General features: G+C 41.9%; 1 protein-coding gene across 2 annotated transcripts in view; it reads right to left on the bottom strand.

The window, feature by feature from the left end:
• Nucleotides 1-4912: 4912 nt before the first annotated feature.
• The window catches only part of RMDN2 (regulator of microtubule dynamics 2), a 29217-nt gene continuing 9495 nt past the window's right edge, over nt 4913-24634 (bottom strand). For both annotated transcript variants that reach the window (XM_082218099.1, XM_082218098.1), the window contains 6 exons: nt 18063-18138; nt 17330-17407; nt 13186-13284; nt 12032-12085; nt 11853-11933; nt 4913-7099 (listed from right to left, as the gene is read on the bottom strand). In XM_082218099.1, coding sequence (XP_082074225.1) covers nt 7046-7099; nt 11853-11933; nt 12032-12085; nt 13186-13284; nt 17330-17407; nt 18063-18138 — 442 coding nt within the window. In that variant the 3' untranslated portion in view covers nt 4913-7045. The remainder of the gene's footprint in view (nt 7100-11852; nt 11934-12031; nt 12086-13185; nt 13285-17329; nt 17408-18062; nt 18139-24634) is intronic.

The following is a 24634-nucleotide window of genomic DNA, read 5'->3' as shown; positions in this document are numbered from 1 at the left end:
TGGTGCATTCCAAACCTGAACTGTGGTTTATTTCCAAATCAAACGATTCAATCAAACTATGAGTGGTTAGCTAGAAATAAGCCAAAAACCTTTGTACAACACTATAAGCTATAGGCTGCATGGAGATCCATAAGGCAAGAATGGGGCACATTTACTCCTAAACGTGCAACCCAGGCCATTGTCTATTAGGAACTCTGATCCTCTGAAATGTGCATTATTATTATTAATGATGCAATAACAGGCAGTGTAACTCTCCAACAGTTTGACTTCACCCCAAAAGGCACACTCCTCTGTTGTCTCCCAAGACAGATGACAATAACAGATGCAACAGGCAGAATAGAGAGCAATGTGACCTCCCCCTTTTGTATCTTCTGTTATTTTAGAGCAACTTTCAGGCTATTTCATGCATATTTGCCCCCTTCTGCCGTGCGTAATGAAGGGGACTGGCCAGCCTCAAGTGATCAATCAGGCACCCCTGAGGCTGAAATGAGCCAGCAAGTTGTTCATGACATTCCCACATGTTTCTGCTTTCGGCACTAATGGGAACCTTCTGTACTGCTGGCCCAGCGCTCCCTTCAACAGCAATTGCCAGTGCAATCAGGACGAAAAATGCACAGCTACGCACAGGATCCCAAAAGCAGGCTTGACCCCTGGGACAGTCTCGGCCTGTGTTGACCAGAGTCGGTATGACTGAAGGTTTTTCAGCGTGAATATGTTTCTACAAGTCTCTCTTCGTATAGCACTCCTAGAGTATGTGCACACAGCAGCTGGCAGTGCTCCTCATGTAGCGCTGTGCTCTAGTATAAAAATGGAAATACTGGGAGCAGTATCATAGTGGACAAGGTGTTCAGTGTCCTTTCCATAGTGGGGCTGCCTTACCATATTGGTGCTAGTGTTCAAAATGCAAACAAACCTGCAAAGTTTAAGTTACTAATCCGAAGTAGGAATCCCTTCAAAAAAGTATCCAACTTCTCCTATTTCAAATTTCTTCAAATTTGGCATTTGGTCCCTTACAATAGTCACTACAAAAAACCTGAAAGCAACAGCCCTCTTATTTCCCCAGTCTCAATAAGTATTATCTCGCAGCAAAGAGGGAGAATATCCCTCCCTCTGGATTTTCTTGGATTCCAACTCCCATCAACATCCAGAGGGCCACAGGTTCCCTGCCCCTTTCTTACAGAGTGACTTTTAAAGATAAAGGTAAAGGGACCCCTGACCATTAGGTCCAGTCGTGACGGACTCTGGGGTTGCGGCACTCATCTCGCTTTATTGGCCGAGGGAGCTGGCGTACAGCTTCCAGGTTATGTGGCCAGCATGACTAAGCCGCTTCTGGCAAACCAGAGCAGCGCACAGAAACGCCGTTTATCTTCCCGCCGGAGTGGTACCTATTTATCTACTTGTACTTTGATGTGCTTTTGAAGTGCTAGGTTGGCAGGAGCTGGGACCGAGCAACTGGAGCTCACCCCGTCACGGGGATTCGAACCTCCGACCTTCTGATCAGCAAGTCCTAGGCTCTGTGGTTTAACCCACAGCGCCACCCTCATCCCTCCAGACGTGATTCTTACCCTTTCAATTTAGTCTAATCATCACAAACAAGCAACAATAAAACTTAAAAGCCTCATTATTACCCACCAGAACAAGAAGGGCTGGTCCACCAGTGTTCCCCTGGCAATTGGATTTGTTGGCACCTGGGAATGTGTACTTTTATCTGCATTATGGCTGTGCATTAGCCATACATTTAAAGCATGTTGCTTCCCCATTGAGAAGCCGGGAAGCTGCAGTTTGTTTAGAGAGTGTGAGGAATAAACTACAAATTCCAGGAATTTTCAGGGGAAGGAACACATTTTAAATGTGTGGAGAGTATGCAGCTACAGTATATGCACTTATCAAGATCAATCGGGACTATGGGAACATTGCAATGTGTAATAATATCAATAGTACCCACAGATCTCCCCTTGCTGGACCCTGCAGTATCAGTTACTTTGAGTGGTGATTTGGACAAAGCAATAATCTTTAGCCATAAAATAAAAAGATGGCTAAATACCCCTAAGCTATATTTATTTCCATTAATAGAACACTGGCAAATGACACGTGTAAGAAATGCATTTTGCCAAACCCATAAATGCTGTGTGAGAGCAGTTAACACATGCCTTTTTATGACTGACATGGTAGATTGCTTCCATATCATATGGTAGGAACTTTTTCTGCCAGGGGAGTATTAAAAAGCACAAAATGGGTTTTCTTCTGCAATTTATTGCAGTCTGCTTTCCATCATCATGTGTAAATATTTCAAACGACAAGACCAGTTTCCTTAGAGAGTGATATTATGTTTCTCCTCTTCCTAATAATGGGAGTTTTAAACAGAGCCATTTATAGCCATTGTTTTACTATCTTTTAGCCTATGCAAGTTCCTACGACAACTTCAGAATATGTCACAAGAGGAGCTGTGCTAAAACAGCCTATGCAAATACCATGCAGCAAGAACTATGCATTTATCCTACGATCAATATAGTATAGTAAGCATTGTTGACACTCTACAAAATCCCCACTGTAGGGATGATCGGGGAGTGGGGAGTGGGGTCCGGAGAGAGCACACTCCCCACCAGCAGGCAGTCACAGTCTGCCTGCACACGTGACCTTGGGGTGCGGGGCACACCCCCCCAGACAAGCCACAGCTGTCTGAACATCGTTCCCTCTGTCTAACCTTTTGCAGTCTCAGTAGTCTGCGGTGCCCTGTCTGTAACCTTTGTCTCTGAGACCTTTTGTCTCCTTCATCATACACTGTGCAAGGGGAAAAGGACGCGGTGGAAACAGGTGCCAAAATAACTTTGTGCCACCCCACTATCTCGGGACCGGAAGATGTGTAAAGGTCACAGCCCAAAATGTATCTGCCTGGTTTGCATATGTGTCTCAATAAAAGGAGGCTCCACAGGGCTGGCCGGCAGCTTGCATGCAGCCCACCTGTGCACAGCTCACCTGCATTATCAACTCCTGCCTCATGTCCATCACTTCACCCCACATGTATAACATCTGCTCCCTCGCATGGCCCACATGGTATAGGGAAATAAACTGACCATATAAAGTAAACATGAAAGGAAAAAAGTAATGCAGACCCTTTACTTTTTTATATCTTCTATCTACCTATATCTATATACACACACACGTGCACAAATGCATATAAACATGTGTGTAATCAGAGCACATAAGGATGTGGAAGTCAAGCAACCTTTCACTGCAAGATACACTCGTGCAATGTGATATTTGAGCACTTTTACACTATTGGAGTTTGGGAATTATGGCTCTTCTTCCTGCCCCTGGGACTCTTCTGTGTCAGCTATAGTTTACTGACAAGCTTGTGGTCACTGCTGAGTGGTTTGCCTGTCTGCTTGGCATAAAAACCACGTACTAAGTCGCTCAAAACTTGGCTGGGTAGCTCACAAGTTTAAGATTACATTAGGTTTGGCAAGAAAGATGGCAGGGAGGCAGCACAACTGTGTTTTCTGGGTGGCTCAGCAAATAAGTGGTTCAGATTATTTTGCTCCTAAGGGAAGGAGAGCGGTACAGCCTGCATATTAAACGTGCCCAAGTGAAATGGTGCTGATTCGTTCCTCCCCTCCGCCTTTTTAGATGTGTTTTGTGGCTAAGCCATCATTCCCAGGAAGCAAAATCACACAGAAAGACGACACAAAATGGATGCCAGAAGCTTCTGAAATGTATGGAAAATAATGCTTGCTAGCTTATTGTAGCAAGTCTCAATTAGCTGTGAAAACACTAGCATTATTGTGTTAAGCATAGAATATAATAGGGAACTATTTTCAGCGTTATGTAAATATGAAACCTATCAGTGCCTGAATTGTTTGTGGCTTTGAGCAGTATTTGTAAAAGCTATCTTTAGCAAGCTACATATGCAAATCGGCCCCAGCTATGACAGGGCAAGTCAGCACTGGGAAAGGTGGACTTTCCCTACATAGCGTTGTAATTTTATGTTGTGAACCGCCCTGAGGTCTATGGATAAAAGGCGGTTTACAGGAGACAGCTGTCTATGCACCACGTTGAAAAGCATGTTTTCCAGCTGCCATAAAGAATCATCACAGCTATCATTCACAGCACCCTTAAACCATAGTTCCCAGGATTGTGGTTTTTTGGGGGGGAGTAGGGATGTGCGCACACAGATTATTCAGCTAGAGAAAGAGATGAGACAGAAAATGTGCATATTCAAGAAAATATTCAATATTCTCCCTTTCTAAGCAGTCATCCCTCCAGAAGGTGACTGGGAGGAAGCAGAAACAGTAGGCATGACACAAGCTTGGATGATAAACCAAAGCTGAAGCAATCAGTAGCAATGTGGATAAGAAGCAGAGTGCTGAAGGGGAAAATGGGTCTTTAAAGCTATATTTAAAAGGTTTGGACGTTCTGGAGTATGCATAATTTTGTTGTAATACCATCTCCGCTATAGGAACACCACCACAGACGGGATAGTAAAGATTTACAAGGGCTGCCATCAGGACCATCTATTTCTCTTGAAAGATATCAAATATACAAATGCATTCATTTAGTAAGATAGTTGTTGCCTATGGAAGACAAAGTTTGATGCTGTGAAGTCTGAAAGGATTATCTAATCATAGATCCCAACAAGAATTGGTCAGGTGCCCAGATTGCAACAAATTGCCTGTATTAAACTGTTTATATAAGTGGATTTGGGCAGGTGGAAACTGGGAAGGGGTGAGGACAACTGAGGCTTCACTGCTATGACTTGAAACTCTCCAGACTCTTTATGCTGCCCATGTTCAGTTCAGGTTCCTTCTCCAATACGCATAGACTTTACATTCTATCAGTCGTTCACCAGAAGCAGTGCCTTGAAGCAACTCACTTTGCCACTATGCATATAGAAATATACTACCACAGCAGGCAATTCCATCAAATCTCATTTAATATTTCAATTTCAGATGTTTCAAGAACAGCATAATATGTAAATACATGACTTATAAAATATTATATTTCTATTTAAAATCCAGAGATTAAAATAACAGCCTTAAAGAGCAATTCTCCCACAACTTACATACTTTCCAAGAGAAAAAGGAAAAGAACAAGTGCACATAAATTTAACCTTTCATGCCTGTGTAGGCAACGAAGACTAGCTTCCTAGTCACTCTCAAGACGATTAATGACCATCAAGACATCCATTGCCAGCAGTGGATTTTATGTTTGGAGATTCCCAGCAAAGTCTTACAAATTAATACTAGTAGAAATGTGTTTAAAGAGACAAATGCATGATTTCCATGTTCCAATTTCCTAGGCGACATTCACCTAAGGGCCCCGATGCACAACTTATTCATTGCAGATTAAGTCTGTACAGTGGTACCTCGGGTTACATACGCTTCAGGTTACAGACTCCGCTAACCCAGAAATAGTACCCCGGGTTAAGAACTTTGCTTCAGGATGAGAACAGAAATTGCACGGTGGTGGCGCGTCAGCAGTGGGAGGCCCCATTAGCTAAAGTGGTACCCTCAGGTTAAGAACAGTTTCAGGTTAAGAGCTGACCTGCAGAACAAATTAAGTTCTTAACCCGAGGTACCACTGTAAAAGGAATAAGGCGATCATGGATGTGTTCTGCTACAGAGAGCCCATGAGTATATGTTGCCAAGGAGAAAAAGCAGCATTTAAAACTAAAACCAATTCCAGAGTTAGCTGCACTTTTTTCAGCCCAGTCAAAACAGGGCAATGCCTGAGACATATGGCGATGCGTTAAGTTGGTGTTGTGCAGTCACAAATAAGGCTTCATGTGAACCAGCCACCATATGGAGAATTGGGAGTGTTGGCATGCCTCAACAAACCCATTTGAACAGGAGTCTGGGGTGGCATTCAAGACAATCCTACTTAGCATAAGAAGAGCCTGCTGGGTCATACTTCTCAGTAAACAGTCACATGATTGGACTCCACTGGTGGATTCTTTTACAGCATAACCAACAATATGTGGCTGAGTGGGTGTCTAGTGTAAAGAAGTGTGTTAATGCAGGCATATGATACCTGCTGCACACGAGTAACTGCTACATTCTTAATGGGCTTGAAGTAATCCAGTCCAATGACTTTTTCCCCTGGGGTTTTAGACTTCATTAGGGTTGGAGAAGAAATTAGATTCAGTTCACATTTAAAGGGGAACATACCAAAATTGCACATTCTGGAACAATAGGAGAATTGAAACACAGCCATCCTTCAAAATGAGCAATTCTATGAATTTTGCAGTGCAGTTTTCCAACTGCACAATATTTACAAAAATGCATATGTTAGGAGAAAGTGTGCATAGAAATGAGTATTAGTTAACACAACATACATAAATGTATTGGGGGAAATTGCTTCCAAAGGAATGGATGTTAGTCAAAATTATGCATACAAAATTGTGTTTATGAGGAGAAATTCACACTAAAATGCTGGCACTCTCCTTCCCTTAGTATTTAAAAGTGGAGGGGGATGCTGCAGGGTGCTGCCACAATGTGGAGAACTGAATTTAAGAGCGGAAAAATGAGAAACTTAGAAAACTGAAATTGACAGATCCATCCGTCCCTTGACTTTATTATTGGGATTGTATTGGGATTATCATTGGGATTGTACCCAGCAGTGGCTTTGTAGTAATAATGGAAAACGCTTCCGCTTGTACACGAGAGGCCCCTGGTTTTTGCCTATCCCACCCCTATCCACTGTAGTGTTCCATACCCACTCCCCCACCTGCCTCCTCAAAAGCTGCTCCCGTGGGTTGGGAAACCCTCTGAAACATTATGGGATAGGCAGAGGACACAACAGTAGGTAACTGGTGGATCTGGGTGCATCATCTTGTGCAAGTGGAAGTGCTTTCCACTAGATCAAAGCCAGCCTTAGATACAACCCTTTGGTATTATCTCAGCCCTGTTTCCCCAAATTCTAAGCCTTCCATGGCTATAAAGCCCACAAAACCCACATATAGGTGCTTTCAGAACTCGGATCTGGGTTCCCAGATGCCTTTCACAGTATCATTCAAAAACATAACGAAAAGTGCTTGTTGTTGTTTGGTTCACAGTTTCAGTGACGGAAGCAATGTTTCTAAATCTTCATCAGCCTCTTTATCCTAAAAGAAAAAAAAGGACATTGCATATGAGGAACCACCCAGAGCTTCTATACCCACTGCCAATTTCTGCATAAAAACAAGGGATTATTTTCAGTGTTCATGGACAAGGAAAACATAACTAGTTCATTCTTCCTTTTAATCATTATGCAATAGCTCAGTAGAAAGCTGAACAAAGGGTGGGGGGCTAACCTGATACAATGATTTTCCTTTCCAACTTCCTCCTGCATTGAAGTATTCATTACATTACATTTTAACGGATGCTAATAAAGGTTTTCATCCTCCAGTCATCACCTTTTGGAAGACTTTAAGTGAACCCAGGCATTCCTGTGGCTTGACGTTTGTGGCTTACATTATCATCATTTCTAGGCCCTTCAAACACATATATTTAGAAGTCAGATATAGTCTATTACAATAGTTATGGTTGTTTTGGATCACATTGCATTTTGATTTATTTGGTGTATCCCACAAAGTCACTGCTCTACAGTTGCAAAGTTCAATTTGTCTGCATATGACCATTTCAAATGGAACCCTGTGGGCACTACATCTCCAAGCAGCAAGTTGTCTGTGTGATGTGGCTCCATAGCAGCAAGAGGCACTTCTGACCACTGCAAATTTAGTGATGCTGTGGCTGAGGACACCAGTACTGCACAGACACTTGCATGGAGCAGTTGCCTTGGTCTTTTGGAGCTGCAATAAACTGGTTTTATTTTAAGCAGTATCCTACACAGCCAGGTATATTAGCCTTCAGTTTTATGCAAGGTGTATTGGGCTTGATTCCCAGTCACTGTACTCTGGGAATCACCAGTCCCAACCACCAGACTGATGGGACAAGGCACACACAAAGATAATTGGAAAAGGGTTTAGCTCTGCAATGTTGTTAACACTCAGCGGGCACTGATATTTCGGGATCCATTGACGAAAGCTTACTGGCCAACAGCAGATAAGATGATAGGAACTGAACTCCCACAGTGAGTTCATTTCTAGCTAACAGCAAAAAAGATGCACAGAAGAGGCAACATGCTATTTGATGCAAATCTCCAGCAACTTGGTAGTTTCGTCATAAGAAGAAGAAACAATGGAAAGAGATATTGACTACACTGGGCAACAATTTTTTACTTTTTGAATGTTGTCTAGATTTCTACAACTGATTTAGGGTATTTTTGCACTGCTGAATCAGGAAATGGCATCCGTTTCTCTCCATCAGGTCAGGTTTACTGTAAACTGAATGGTGGGCATTGATAAAGGTAAGTACACGTAAATTGCATGTTGCTTCACCATTTTTCAAACTTCAGGGCTTGAACTTCCGTTTCTTGGAACTCCTGGAATGCTCAGCGGCAGGGAGGTCACTCTTCAGAGTCCAACAGTAGTCAGCCATCATGACTGCGTTCCAGTGACCCTGATACCTGGTCTCCATCTCTTTCATGTCCTGATGGAATCTCTCCCCCTGCTCGTCACTCATTGAACCCAGGTTCTCAGGAAACCGGTCCATATGTGAAAATAGGTAGTGCATCTTGATGCTCATGTTGCAGCCCAGGTTTCTGAAAGCAGTCAGCATGTTGTTGACAAGTTCTGCATAGTTTCTGGCCTTATTGTTGCCAAGAAAGTTCTTCACTACCAGAACAAATGCCTTCCAACTTACAGTTCCACTTCGTTCATTGAGTTTCCGAACTCTGGATCTCTGATGAGCTGACGGATCTGAGGACCGTCAAAGATGCCAGCTTTCAATTTCTCCATGGTCAATCCTGGAAAAGCCTGGCACAAGTAAGTGAAGCAGTCACCATCCTTGTCCAGAGCCTTGGTGAACTGCTTGATTAAGCCGAGCTTGATGTGCAGCAGTGGGAAGAGTATTCTGTCTCTGTCCACCAGAGGGTCGTTGATGACGTTCCTTTTTATACAAGGCACCAATTCCTCCCGCACAGGCCAGTCCTTCTTCGTGTAATGCTGAGCACAGTCCCTACTATCCCACATGCACAGAAAACATTGGTACTTGGTGAAGCCAGACTGTTGTCCCAACAAAAAGTTTACTATCTTCAGGTCAACACAAATAAACCACTTATGCTGATCATAACCAATTTTCTCCAGCACATACTTCACCACTTCATAGTTCTCCTTCAGTGTAGTTGAGTGAGCCAGGGGTATAGAGGCAAACTGGTTGCCGTTGTGTAGCAGAACACATTTCAGTGATCGCTTGCTGCTGTCAATGAACAGTCTCCAATCTTTGGGTTCGTACTGTGGCACTCCAAGCCCCATTAACTCAGTTTTGATCCCCCAACTTTATGCTTTGCCACACCAATTTATGGAAGATTTCGAGGTTTTATGACTTCAAACTGATCCCTTTTCGACATAATCACCCAGAACTATCGGACCTGAATACTTCTTGTCATTAAAATAATGATTTCCAATCAAAACAATTATTCGACATGGCATTTTACCCCCACCAACTTCTTCTAAAATGCTCCACACAAGCGTACATGTGAACAAAAATGTAAAAAAACGACATGTGGCCATAGCTCAAACTTGACCTGCTTGAGCAAAACCAATGTGATTTTTGGATTCAGCGCATCAGATTCAGCCTAAATCAGCTGAAAAAATGCAGACAACAAATTTGTTGTTGACCAGTGCTACTTTTAACTTAATGTAAAACAAGAAGGGGAACAGAAGAAATAGGCCTGGTTCAGACGTCAACAGGATGTTCAAAACAACTGGATCAGATGTCATTGAACACTGAGGTATAAGAAACAAATAAATCTCCTCTGCAGCTGAGCAGAGAAGAAGAGGGAGTGTTCAAGCTCATTGCTTATGTTCACACAAGTCACGGTTTGTTAGAGTAATCTCATTACATTTGAGAGCCAGTGACCCATAATGGCTAAGAATGTCAACTATTAGCCAGGAAACTGCTATCTGAAGCCTCACCTCCACTATGATATCATGAGATGGCCTTAGGTAAGCTACTTTCACTCATCCTTGGTCCTCCCATCCCCACTGCAATATGGGGAGAATAATACTGGCCTGCCTTACAAGAAGAACATTCTGCAACTGGAGGGTCACCACTGAGAAGACCATATTACAAGCCCTGGTAAGCTGAGAGATAAAATGCAGAGCACCCTGCAATACACAGGAAAACCAGGCAACCCCTAGGAATTAACAACTCTGTGGACACATTAAAGTCTTTGAGACTTTTGGAATGTGCCCTGTAGGATTAAAGTGCAGTATAACAGATTTAGGGTAAGTGTTAGGAAACCTCATAGGAATTCTATAGCAGAATGAGCCACTCGGGAAGGATATGAAATCTCAAGCTAGGCAGACAGAGCTCTTAGTTTATCTTGGAGCATGAACTGGACTGGAGATCCGAGAATTCAGAAATCTATCCAACTCCATAATTAATGTGTCCACAGCAAGCTTTTGCTTGATAGTTCTTTCAATAACATTAAGGCAACATAACCAAACCAAGAAATTATGTATCAGTGCCTTGAAAGATATTTATTGTAGTCATTGCAAATCTTTGCCAAAATACTGTCAAGTAACAGGAAGAGATGCCAGACAATTCCCCCCCCCCCCCTGAACCTGCTTGCAGCACTGGTCCCAAAGCTTGCACTACAGAATTCCACATTTCAAACTTCTTGCGTAAGTAAATGAGATATAATTTATCTGAATCAAGTCTTCCTCCTCCCTGCAAAAACATACCACCCATCTTATATTTAAGTGCATTTGTAGCACGTTTTGCATGGTGGGCCTCCAATGTTGGGCTTCGTAGCCTTAAGGAACGCTCCAGACTGCTCACTGAATTGCCTATGACAATGCTAATGCAGAACGTCAAAATCAGACAGTCACAGCTCATCTGATCAGTGTGACTAACTACACTGCATGCCACCCGGTTCCTCATTAAAATAAGCATCACTATTATGATAGTCCTCTGTTTAAACATAATTTCATCATATTAGTATTTACGCAGTTTCCATGTGTTACTGCAATCAGTCACACTGGGGATGTCACAAGCCACCTTGTACTTTGCATGCAACTGCCATATTTCATAACGATTTGGGCCCAGGACTTCTCTCTTTTTTGTTGTTTCTAACTGTTCCTCTAGAGCACTAGAGGAAGAGGAGGTTGGGGACTTGTGGCCCTCCAGATATAGTGGAGCTACAACTGTAGCAGCACTTGACCACTGGCTGGGGCTAACAGGGTTTGGGAGTTAAATATTTAGATGGCCACAATCTTTCCCATTCCTGCTCTACAGAAATAAAAGTACAACGTAGCAGGAAGCTCTCCTCTGCAGGCACTCTTTAAAGTACATGAAAGCTGCAGAAGACAAGTACCACCATACAGACCCTGTACTTCATCATCACGACTAACAATAGCATGGAAAAGGCCTTAATGATTCAGGCTATGATACATGACTGTATCATAACATCCCTAGGTGACTGATGAGGCAGCAGAAACTGCTTCCAAAGAAGGCATCCCCCTTTTGTGGAATGCTCTCCCCAGGGAAGTTCATCTGGCGCCTTCATTATATATCTTTAGGTGCCAGGCGAAACGTTGCTCTTCAACAAGGCCTTTGGCTGAATAATATTCTACAGCCTTTTAAATGTGTCTGTGGGAAGAGGGAGGTTCTTGCTTTGTTGTTTTTTCTTTTAGCTATTTTTTTTGTATCTTGCATTTTTATCTTGTGAACTGCTCTGAGATCTTACGATGAAGGGTGATATACAAGTCCAATAAATAAATAAAAAACATTTAAATGGGGCTTCAGACTCACATCTTTGGTGACTGACAGGATTGATGATGCAGTGTCACAGAACTTCAGCGCATTGGTCCTCTGGCCAAGATCTTTGTAGCACTGGAGAGGAGAGAGGAGGGAAAACATCACACCAAGTACCTAAGTTAAAGAAATCACTAAATTATATTAGAGGAAGAGAGCAGACTAGTTTCACTTACCTTTGCCAAATAGACATAATTGTGTTTCGAATATCCAGGTTGTAGTTCTTCAGCCTGACCAAGAAAAGAAAAAGATGAAGAACAGGACAGCAAGAACACCAAAGTCAACGGAATATTTATAATAAATAACAAAGAAAAGTTTTGATTTTATATCCTGCCTTTCACTCCCTTTAAGGAGTCTCAAAGTGGCTAACATTCTCCTTGCCCTTCCTCCCCCACAACAAACACTCTGTGAAGTGAGTGGGGCTGAGAGACTTCAAAGAAGTGTGACTGCCCCAAGGTCACCCAGCAGCTGCATGTGGAGGAGCAGAGACACGAACCCGGTTTCCCAGATTACAAGTCTACCACTCTTAACCACTACACCACACTGACATAGAAACAGTGGCACTGTTAGCCCTGGACGTAGGCCTAGGGGCTACACCACTTGGTGGTGGTAGTGGAATATCTGCCAGGCATGCAGCAATAGCAGGCCAGGGAAAGAAAGATGCAGCACAGTAGGAAATGGTGAACCCAGCAGCTGAGGCTGCAACTGCTTGCCACCACTAACCCAAAGTGTGTGGAACAAAGAATGGCAGGGAACTCCGCCACTGAGGTACCACATCTGGCATTGTGGGACCCAAGGGGACACAGACCCAGTGAGGGGGCACTTGAGGAGGCAAATAAGTTAAATTAAAATGGCCCCAGTTTCAATGAGGTGGAGGGTCACAAGGCAGTTTGCAGCTCAAAAAGCAGGACCAGCGTGGCACTGGGTGGATGGTCCTGCCCATCTATTCCTGGCAGAACCTGCAAATTACAGCTTGCAACTTGCACAATACATCATGCCAGGTTTCTTTCAAACAGGATCCTATTCACAAGCCAAAAGCTCTAACAGGTGCAACTTTCACATAAACAGCTCTCCATATGAACCTTAAGGTGTTTTACACTTTAAGCAGCCCAAATCCCAACAAACGCTGACACAGCAGATGAATTAAATTTAGTTTAGGCAGATGCGTGCAGTTACTCCTCTACAGATATCATTTCAGAAATCTTTGGCCTTTAGAAGAGCTTTGAATTTATAGCTGCCGAGAACAACTTGTTGAGCAAATTTCTTGAACGCCAGCCATTTAGTAGGTGGGCTTTTGCAGAGAAACGAGGGAGTGGGAAACAGTATCTACCTTAAGAAAATTCTGCAAAGCTTCATGAATTGTTGAAGTTGGCGGAGTCCCAAAAAGAGCAGCAGCTACTTTTTTCTCAATCCAAGACAACTGAGCCACCTTTGGAAACAGCAGGAAGAAGGGGTGGAGAGAGTGTTGTTTCAGAGATGCTTTTAGGAAATGAAACAAAGTGTTGTTTTTCAAGCCAATTACCATAATAAGCTATCTTCAAAAAAAACAAATTAACCAACCCTGGAAAAAAAGCTCCATACTGGATCTACTCAGTTGTACAACTGGTTTTTATGGGTGATATCCAACTAAACAGCATTGCTAGCACAAGGACCTTTAGTTGTGCAATGAAACATCTGCATCTTCTCCTCTCTCCAAACACCCACTGAATCTGTTCCAGGGGTTCCCCCAACAGCCCCTGGTGCATATTTATAAGCAGACATGTGGGAAGGGAAAAGGGTGGTTAAAAGTTCTTGCACTAGCAGACCTGTTCAGATGGATAGTGTTTACATTTTGCAAACCAATGAGAAGCTATCTTGGCATTCAGTGGCATATAAATAAAGTATTTTCACAAATAAGCAAGATGGCCACCACTGTATCTCAGGATACACTCCTAAGAAAAACGCTTTTATTTTTGGTCTAAAGGGGGAGGGGAGGCAGGAATTTAAAACAACACCATGGCACACCAAGAATCCACATTTAAGGAGAAGTCCCAGTGAAGACATTAGAATTCACTTCACATTGGTCAACATGATATATTGGGTGTATACAAATACACATATTCAAACTTCACCGTAGATGTGTCATTCAAATTCTTCATGTGTCAGTGGTTTCCTCCCGCCCCCAAAGAATACAGTTCCCTACAACTATAAACAGGTTATGTAAACATATTTTGTTAGTGGAATGACTTGCAAATATACTTCTAGGATTAAAACTATCATCACATAGGAAGTAGCAAGCACATAGACCTCCCCGCCTCACTCTCAAAGCCTCTTCCTACTTTCTTTCTTAAGGGAAATGTTACTGTCATTTTTATTAAAAAACACACCAAATAAATGAACACTTCAAACTTTAAAATAAACTTCCCAGCAGTTTGGGGTTGTTTTGTTTGGCAAGGCCAGTTGTGGACAAGCATTTGTTCTCTTGGAAGTGGAGGAACATTTGTGCATTAGCATCAGTTTCAGCTAATCCAGACGAAGCATATATGGCTTGACAGAAGAATAAAATGAGGGGAAATACTGCTTATATAATATTCATGTGGACCACCCAAATTCCAATATACATACACTCATAATACTGTACACTGATGGATCCCACACAAGGTTCAGCTGTGATGTCATAGGACTTCTAATTTTTCCATTGTGGAATTTATAATTAGCTTCTTAAAACCTGTGGCGTGAGCTTAGAAGAATGAGATGTGTCTGGCACTATACAGGTTTCCTTACAAAATTTAATAAGAACTGACGTTGAGGGTTTCAGTTTCATTTCTGGCTGGCTTAGGGTTTGGTTTTCACTGCTCAACAAGCCTTCGTACCCAAAAAAGGAACTGCTTGGCTTGCCTCTAGTACCTTTCTATATATAATCTCCAACAAAATTAAAGGAACACCAAAAATGTATGATGTCAATTGCATACAGGGCTTTGACTTTCTGTTCTAGCCCCTGCTAAAGGGAAATATGTCCAGAAGAATTTCTAACACCTTTATAAATGAGATTTCTCAAAACAGGCCTTTTGGGGTTTTCATTATTAATACAATATTGCCAGATAGAGAAAGTCTAGGAATATCCTTTCTTGCTCTTTAGAACAAAAGCCATTGTACAAAAAAAAAATGCTTCTTTTTATATCAGAGATGTACATGTTACAGTGGTACCTCAGGTTAAGTACTTAATTCGTTCCGGAGATCCGTACTTAACCTGAAACTGTTCTTAACCTGAAGCACCACTTTAGCTAATGGGGCCTCCTGCTGTTGCCGCGCTGCCGGAGCCCGATTTCTGTGCTCATCCTGAAGCAAAGTTCTTAACCAGAAGCATTATTTCTGGGTTAGTGGAGTCTGTAACCTGAAGCGTATGTAACCTGAAGTGTATGTAACCTGAGGTACCACTGTATTTCTTTGTCACATTTGTATCCTGCAGTTCCTCCAAGGAGCTCAGGGAAGGATTATCCCATTTTATCCTCACAAGACTTCTGTGGAGGAAGCTTGGCTAAGAAAGAATGTGACTGACCCAAGGTTATCCAGGGAGCTTTGAGGGGATGCCAGTGAAAACTGTGATGGAACAAGTGATGTGCAAGTACATATTAAATTATTCCACTACTACAAAGAGGTGGATGTGGTAGTGGGGTTTACAGAAACCCCAAAAAACCCATGCAAATTCCTAAGTAGTACAATTTTGTACTTGGCCTCAAAGTAGCCAAGACAATTTTCAAACTTGGGTCCTTTCTGGAAAATGCCTTATTATTACATTATTTCCCCCACTATTAGGCTCAGTGCAACCTAACCATACTTCTGAGAGGTAGGTTAAGCTAAGGGACAATTTGCCCAATGCCATCCCATAAACTCTATATATGTAAAGCGGTTATTTGCCCCCATCCAAACCAAACACCGTGATCATGGTGTCCTAATGAAAGCAAATGTACTGCAGCCCACACTAGTGTCTCTGAATCAGTTTTTTCCATAGCTGCACTGAATCAATTGTCTGCCTATGCAATTAACATAGTGTATGGAATTCTGCTTCCCTGAGTTTTAATTGATCCCAGATTTCATCTAATTCCTTGCTTCACGTATAATTTTCTCTCTTGAGATATTCTGTCTAGATTACTTGATAAGAGTAAGATTATTATCTTCAGTGTTTTGGCTCCTTTCCAACTTGGATATGAAGTTCTCTTATCTTGGATACCATTTCAGTCCCAAAGTAGGGTGATGTCCAAGGTAAAGTTAAAGAACATGAAACAGAGATGCTACTCATAAATTGCATGTTCTCTTTTGTGAAAAGAACAGGAAAGTCTGGCATATATATGTCTTTAATACTAATGGCTTTCAGGTCCAAGCAGAAGTATGCTTGGTAGATTTAAAGCTTACATCCTTTTTTGAAAAGATATGCAAACACTAAATATGGGTTTGAAGAAGAGAATACTACTGCTATTTTTTTTTTGTTTTGTTCTGCTACTTTTTAGAAGTCTAAACCTCAGCCCTGCAGTCTAGTTTGGAGCTGGGGAAGGTGCAACGATCTTCCCAGTAGCTGCTCTAGGCTTTGAAGGCACTCAAAGCATCTTAGAAACACAGTACTCTGAAACTTCCAGGTGGAGAGGTGAGCTAGGGCCCATCTACGTTCGTCAGAGGGAGACAGACATCTTCCCAGGGCAAGGAGGACGGTGGAGTCTTGGTCCCATATTTGTCAGCCTCATCATGCATCCTGCCCTTAAGCTTTGGAACCCCAGCTTCTTCTTCCAGATCCAAGTTATTGCCTATTGAGAGCCAGTGTGGTGTAGTGGTTAAGAGTGGTAGACTCGTAATCTGGTGAACTGGGTTCGCGTCTCCGCTCCTCCACATGCAGCTGCTGGGTGACCTTGGGCCAGTCACACTTCTTTGAAGTCTCTCAGCCCCACTCACCTCACAGAGTGTTTGTTGTGGGGGAGGAAGGGAAAGGAGAATATTAGCCACTTTGAGACTCCTTCGGGTAGTGATAAAGTGGGATATCAAATCCAAACTCTTCTTCCTCTTCTTCTTCTTCAAGTGCATGTTTAGCACCTACTGCTTTGTGTTTTGTTTTGTTCTAACAGTTGCAATTTCCCCCCTTTTCTTGGTTGCTTGGATTCTGCTGTTTTTATATTGCATTCAATTTTGTCCCTTTGAGAATTTTGAATTGAAAAGCAAATGATCAATCCTCTAAATAAAATAAAACAGATCACCTGCCACAGGCACACTTTACAAACTTCATTAGGATAGACTCAGAGCTCAGTGGCAGAACTTTGCATGCAGAAGAGTCTGGATTCTGCTGCCACTCAGCGGAGAGCATACTAGGCTAGGTGGCATGGCTCTCTAACAGAAAGCTTCACACACTCAACTCCTCTTGGAAAACAGAAGTGAAATCGCTCAATGCTACAATTTTAAGTAAGCTTCACAGGGCTTCTGCTGAGTAAAAGGACATGGGGATCACTTACTTCATAGCACCATCTTCCAGCTAGATAATATAAAAAAGGGTCTTGTGGCTTAAGCCCAATAGCTTTGTCTAGATGCTCCTGTAAGAAAGAAGACCAAAATGAACTTTCCTTTGCCTGGCTATAGGCTCAAGTTCACAAAGTGGACCATTTCCCTTTTGTCCTGGCACTCTGTAAATATAGTTGTCCAAAGTCATCTTTGTATCAAGAAGAAGCCTCAAACAAGAATTATCCAACACACCTGGCCTACTAACTCTAAAGTTTAGAATACAACAAGTAATGTCTTATCAATAACCAAGTAAGGGTGAAATACTGCTTTAATTAAAATCAGTAGCAGCCCTGCATTTAAACTCCATCAGCAGTGAATCAACAGACACAAGCAGACCTCAGAGTGTTAATGTAAACCAAGAGTAAATGAGGGGTGTTTTTTTTATACAAACACATAATTATGCACTTCTTTCCCCGTCTCATGCTGTTCTTTGGAAATTCAGACTTGGGAGCAGTACAAAAATTGAACGGCTGGTTCACAAAGTCATACTTAAATCTTCTTCAGTTTGAAAGCTACTTCATTATGTCTGGTAGGAGCATACAAAAATAATCTCATCTCCTCAGCATAATCCTGGCACTGAAGCATGTCCCCCAGGCAGTTACTTTTACTCTAAACACTGTCTTCAAAGCTGTCAGGAGGAAGTAATTTAATAATAGCAGCAGCTTAACAAAGCTACCAAAAACATACCTTAAAGAGATAGCCATTCCTGATTTTGTTCTGCACACTTTCAAACTGAGACATGTAGCCACACATCATTGCAAACCTGAACAGGAAGCAGCAAGGAAAGAGAGAGAAATATCAAAACATTGATGATCATTTTAATCACAATAATGCCAGCCTGGCTAAGATCCTCATGCGAGGAAAAGCACGGAGGCAAAACCAGCTTGTAGTCAAAACTGACTAAAGCCCATCCAAATCTTTTAAGCAAAGCTGTAAATGTTTAGTCTATTATTTCATTTAAGCGTTTTGATGGGCCAAAAGTACTAAAGAATTTTAAAGTAATTGTTCAATAATTTTCAGTACAAAAAATACAGGAGTGGTGTTTCACTTTAGAAGAGGCGTTCTTTCTCTCCTCTCTCACAGAGACTGCCGTGACTTGTAAGGGCATAATCTAAAAACAAAGAAGGGTTTCTTTCTTGTTCAAAACAATAGCTTTGTTCGTGTGCACTGCAATCTGAAGGATGTGGACTAGTCAGAAGTCAGTCCCATTAAGTTCAATAGGAGTTACTGCTTGAGTGTCCTTTGGACCATAGCCTTAATCGATTAATCAATAACTTGTGAGTAAATGTGTAGATTCCATATGCCAAGACAAAATAACTAGAAATGTGGGGTTTAAATTGTTCATCCTTATATTGTCTGTCATGACCCTGATGGCTTTGAATCAGTTTTGACTCCAGCTGCTTTTATACACTATTCAAGGTTCATACCACAAGAGGCTTATGACAGCTGCAACAAGAGGGAGGACAACATCTTTCTCATCAGTATGGATGGAGCAGAGCATGGACAGAGCAACATAGATTTCAACTACTCTGTATTTTCCTTATAGAACAAATCCAGGGTATCCCAAAAGAGATGATTTATGATGCTATGAAAGATCTTTCAAAACTGGCCTTTCAAATAATCATAATCAAGAGTGTTGGCAGCCCTAAGCAGGAAAGATAAAGGAATTTCAACTATTTGGATGAGAAAAGGGTACTACAAACTTAAATTCCCATAATTTGCAGAAATGCAGGCAACATTTTCTCTCCAAAACCCTTTGGCTCATTAGGTGCTAATCAGATAAACTCAGCATACCATAGCTAAACGGATTGCAGCTAGAAAAGAAAACAATGAAATGCAAACAAGCTAATCCCAGGTTTTCACAGTATCTCCAAGTCTGTGCGTGACAAGGGAAGAAAGGTGCTGGGTTAAACTAGTTAAGGTTGATACTTTTACATGTAAAGGCCTTTCTAGACAAATAACAAGCTGCTTATTTTTCTTAGTGCAAAAGTCACGCTAGTTGCAATCGTATCTGTCCCGAATAAGAAAGGGGGGAGGAAGCCTTTGTTTTTTTTAAAAAAATGATATTTATTAGAAGTTTAAGAATTACAAAAAAAGAAGAAAAGAAAACAACAACAAAATTGACAAGACATACATTACAATACATAAAAGGAAAAACATAAAAACAATACAACAATACAGCAAAAAAATCAATAACATTAAAACACACATCCAATGTTCCATATCTTTATCTTTCATTTACTTGTTTCATCGACCTCCTCACACCTCCCTTTTTGTATTCTAATTTAATTAATTGTTTCAGCAAATTCTTTCCATCTTTCTCAATTTTTGTTATATAATTTATCTTAACGATCTAACCTATTAATTAACTCAGCAAATCCTTTCCATCTTTCACTATATTCTGTCATTCAATTTACCTTAATTTATTTAACCTTATCTTACCATAAAAAACCTTAAAACTTATTTGTACATAACTCCTTATATCATTTCTACTAAAGCCAAATAGTTTCATTCCAACATTTTTCCTAATACTCGTTAATTTCACACTAATTCTCAAAATAAAATTTTAAAAACTTTCTTCCAATCTTCATCCAACGTCTCTTCTTCCTGGTCTCGGGTTTTGACAGTCCTTTTTGTCCATTCCATCTAGTCCATCAACCTGGTAATCTTATGTCCAAGGCTCATAAGTCTTCTCCATGTCCCTTCTGCAGATCTTCTTCTTGTTTATGCCTGCACTTTACTTTGTCTTTTGTTGATCTTTTTCTTAATTTCTTTCCTTTCTCATTGGGGGGTAGGTCTCGGGAGGACTCCAATCCAAAAATATCTCCATCTCCCCTCAGCAGATCAGCCCATTCCCCACAGTCCCATTCCCAACAGTCAACACTGTAATCCAGAAAGTATTTAAAAGCATGTTTCAAAGTCCTTCCAAAATTAAGAGCCCTCACAACTCCAGACCCCCCCCTGGTCCACTCCAGATTCAAACTTCAAGAACAGCAGCTTATGCTCCTGCAAGGCCTCGAGTCTCTCCATTTGTGTTACTTGAGGTTCAACAGCAACCTCCTCCATTATCTTCTGCACTTGCACTTGCCCTGTCAAAACAGGTTCCTGGGTTGGTTCCTGAATGGTTTCTATATGAGTATTTGCCGTTTGTCCAAAGTTTTTAACCGCAACAGTCATCAAATCCATCTTCTCATGCATCTGCTCCAGCAAAGCGCTTGTCTTGCAAAAAGCAAGCACCAAAAATTATTCTAAACACATTTTTATTCAAGGTCAGAGTCTGGTCTCACAATCCTAATCTTCACAGCTGTGAAATTCCCAGATCGACTCCAGCAACAATTTAACAAGCTCCCTCTAGAGGAGACAATTTCTATTTGTATCCATCTTTTGAAAACAGGACCAACAAAAGAAAATTACTTTCATTTTTCAAATATTTTGTTTCTTTTGAATGCAAAAGGCAACATTGGAATCAATTTGTTTCTCTTTTCTAACTATCTGTCAAAAGACGTTCCGTTCACAGTCAATGAACTTCCCCATAAATTTCTGTCTCTGACACCCCGTTCTCAGGTTTGAGACGGTGGAAATTTATCTTTCTTTACTCTCTCTCCTGCAGGCTTGAACAGTCAAAAAATCCCCCCCCCTTTTCTCCTGCTTCCAAGAGGGGTTTTGGTGGTAATAACTGAAGGAAATTTAGACCTTTATATACGACTTTCCAGACTTTAGCTTGCAAAATTTTTGCTTTAATCTATTTACAAAAATGGGAGGCGGACTTCCTGTTTAGAACCTTCCCGCTTCAGTACCAAATTAAAATGTTTCTTAATCCAATTTTCCGTTCTACTCACGGGTACTTGTTTAGAGTCCAATTGTCCACAGGAAAAAGTCAGCGCTCTCCGGCAACGGCTGTGCGGCTTCACTCCGTAAAAGTAGCGGTTGATTCAAAACACCGCGCCACTCACCCCACTTCGCTTCGGGACCCCCAAAAAGGGTTTCCCTGCGAGTAGGGGAAGCGCCCCTGGTGTCAGCCGAATCCCACGTTCCCAGGCTTCCTCCGCCTGGGATTTTTAAAGGGTCTCCGCCTTCGCCGCGGCGGCAAGACCCAATTTTCACGGAGCGGGTTCCTCTCGGTCAGAGGAACTCCGCCATTGCCGATGGCGCTAATCCAGAAGTCCGGGGGGGGGGGAGGAAGCCTTTGAAGGGGAGGTATACATTTGCTGCACATTCACATAACCCTTTGTAAATAAAAAGCAAGTACAAAGATACAGTGGTACCTCGGGTTAAGAACTTAATTCGTTCTGGAGGTCCATTCTTAACCTGAAACTGTTCTTAACCTGAAGCACCACTTTAGCTAATGGGGCCTCCTGCTGCTGCCGTGCTGCAGGAGCCCGATTTCTGTTCTCATCCTGAAGCAAAGTTCTTAACCTGAGGTACTATTTCTGGGTTAGCGGAGTCTGTAACCTGAAGTGTCTGTAACCCGAGCTACCACTATATATGTGGCAGCATGGAATAGGGTAAGTACAGAAACAAACTACATTTCCATTTCGAGGAAAGTAATTAGCCAGGGGAGCAGGTAGGAGAGGTGGAGGCACAGGAGCCAAGAGAGTTTGGGAACAGAATAGCAAAGAAACAGAAGAAAAGAACTGTGTTTAAAAATGGCACATTGCTGGAAGAGAAGATGGTAGCATTACTGGCATTTCTCACTTAATTTTTCATTTAAAGAGATACATGAGTTTTGCTGTTCTTCAGGGGCACAAACTTTAATTACTTAAAAATGAAATTTTACCCTAAAAACACACACACACAGAGAGAGAGAGAGAGAGAGAGAGAGAGAGAGAGAGAGAGAGAGAAAATGACATGGCTGTAACAAAGGGCCCTTCTGAGCAATAATGCTAGAAGTAATGTCACATAAGTGTCTTTAGATGAGACCTAATTTTTATTTGTTTATTAAATTTTTAAACTGCCCTTCTTTCTAAAGGAACCTAGGGCTGCAAAACAGTAAGTGACAAAACATGTTAAAAACCTCTTTTAAAAAATTGCAACACAGTTGCAGAGCAAAAAAGATCTCAGCTCAGGCAACTTGCTGGAAGAGGCACTGAAAGAAACAATAGAGACAGGGCCTTTCTATTTTGCAAGGGAATGAAATTTCAAAGGGTAGGTGCTAAAGGCCTGACTATTACATTGTGCAGAAATTATCTCCTGATAACAGGATACTAAAGATAACAGGATACTACAGGCTACTAAAGGGCTTTGGCCCAGTATACCTGAAGGAGCGTCTCCACACCCATTGTTCAGCCCGGACACTGAGGTCCAGCACTGAGGGCCTTCTGGTGGTTCCCTCACGGTGAGGTTACAGGGAACCAGGCAGAGGGCCTTCTCAGTAGTGGTGCCTGCCCTGTGGAACGCCCTCCCAACAGATGTCAAGGAAATAAACAGCTATCTGACTTTTAGAAGACACCTGAAGGCAGCCCTGTTTAGAGAAGGTTTTAATGTTTCATGTTTTATTGTGTTTTTAATATTCTGCAGGAAGTAGCCCAGAGTGGCTGGGGAAACCCAGTCAGATGGGTAGGGTATAAATAAATTATATTATTATTATTATTATTATTATTATTATTATTATTATTATTATTATTACTACTACTACTACTACTACTATTAGTATAGGAAAATCTCACCTGCAGAGCATAGTGATCAATTTATGTATGCCAGGGGTGAGATTATCTAACCTCAGGTATCTTGGTCCCAAGCTGTATAGGATTTTAAACACTAAAACCAGCGCCTGTGTTGGTTTAGCCTGTGACTGAGAACGCTATAATTCTTTCAATATTGACCCCCCTCACCTTCCACCCACTATTTCACAATACTTCACAACAATTTGATGTGGTCAAATAGAGGGCAAAAGCTCTGCACTATCAAGTTCTGACCCCTGATCTACTGGTTCATAGCCTTAATGAATTGCTTCAGTTAGTAATTAGATTCATAGATTACATTAAGAAGAGCATGACTTACTTCCAATCACAGGATGCGTAGGTTCTGACTGTAACCCTCTAAGCTTGCTGCAAGCAATAATTAATTAATTTTTAAGAATGCAATTGAGCTATGGTAGAATGGCGCAACTAACAAGCACAGAGAAATCAAGCTGGCAAGTTTTCTAACCAGGTTGTGAAACCTGATTAGGTACAGTGAAACTGGCTACAGCATAGATCGAGCCTTTTAAGGTGAAATCCAAGGGACCTTCAGACTGATCTGTAATCATGTTTACTCAAACAAAAGCTCAGCTGCAATCTGGTGCTGTGTGGAAAACATTTGAAAGCAAATCATTTTTATTTTGCAATTGCGCTACTTCAAAAACTGTAAGAACCACACACAGGCACACACACAACACAGGGTGCTAAAATGGCATTGAGGAGCACAAACTATGCAGCATCGTAGTGTACATACAAGGGTGTATGTGTCGCTGCTAATAAAGTGCAGAAAGGGGAACACTGCCCACATGGCTATGCCACACCCACAATGTGGACATAACATAGTGAACTGAGCATATCAAAAAGCATTGCACATCCCTGAAATGTAGGTAAAGGTAAAGGGACCCCTGACCATTAGGTCCAGTTGTGGCCGACTCTGGGGTTGCGGCGCTCATCTCGCTTTATTGGCTGAGGGAGCCGGCGTACAGCTTCCGGGTCATGTGGCCAGCATGACTAAGCCACTTCTGGCAAACCAGAGCAGCGCACGGAAATGCCGTTTACCTTCCCGCCGGAGCGGTACCTATTTATTTACTTGCACTTTGAGGTGCTTTCGAACTGCTAGGTTGGCAGGAGCAGGGACCAAGCAAGGGGAGCTCACCCCATCGTGGGGATTCGAACCGCCAACCTTCTGATCCGCAAGTCCTAGGCTCTGTGGTTTAACCCACAGCGCAACCCGCATCCCAAAATGTAGGTAGTCAATTGCAATTAGCTTACAGCTGAGGAGCAATGATTAGCAGCACTAGGGTGCTTCCAGACTAGAGGGCTTTCATGACTCACAAGCTAGTCCCATCCTTGCAGGGAAGAAATCTAAGTGCTGGCAGAGTGTGGTTTTCCAGCAGCTGAGGTCTTCAATAGAGGAAAGTCATTTAGATCAGGTGCAATAGATTAGTAACTTCTGCACTATCTCCATGCAAAAAACCCAAACAAATTTGTTTGCAAAACTCTAAATCAACTTCTGGTAAGCAAAACATGTTCGTAAAATGAAGATTTAACACGATCAATTACAGCTACATTCTCTGAAAT

This window comes from Podarcis vaucheri (genome assembly GCF_965113315.1).
Source record: "Podarcis vaucheri genome assembly, chromosome: 3".
Classification (NCBI taxonomy): Eukaryota; Metazoa; Chordata; class Lepidosauria; order Squamata; family Lacertidae; genus Podarcis; species Podarcis vaucheri.
The sequence above is the reverse complement of the archived record's forward strand: the minus strand, read 5'-3'. Positions and strand labels throughout refer to the sequence as shown.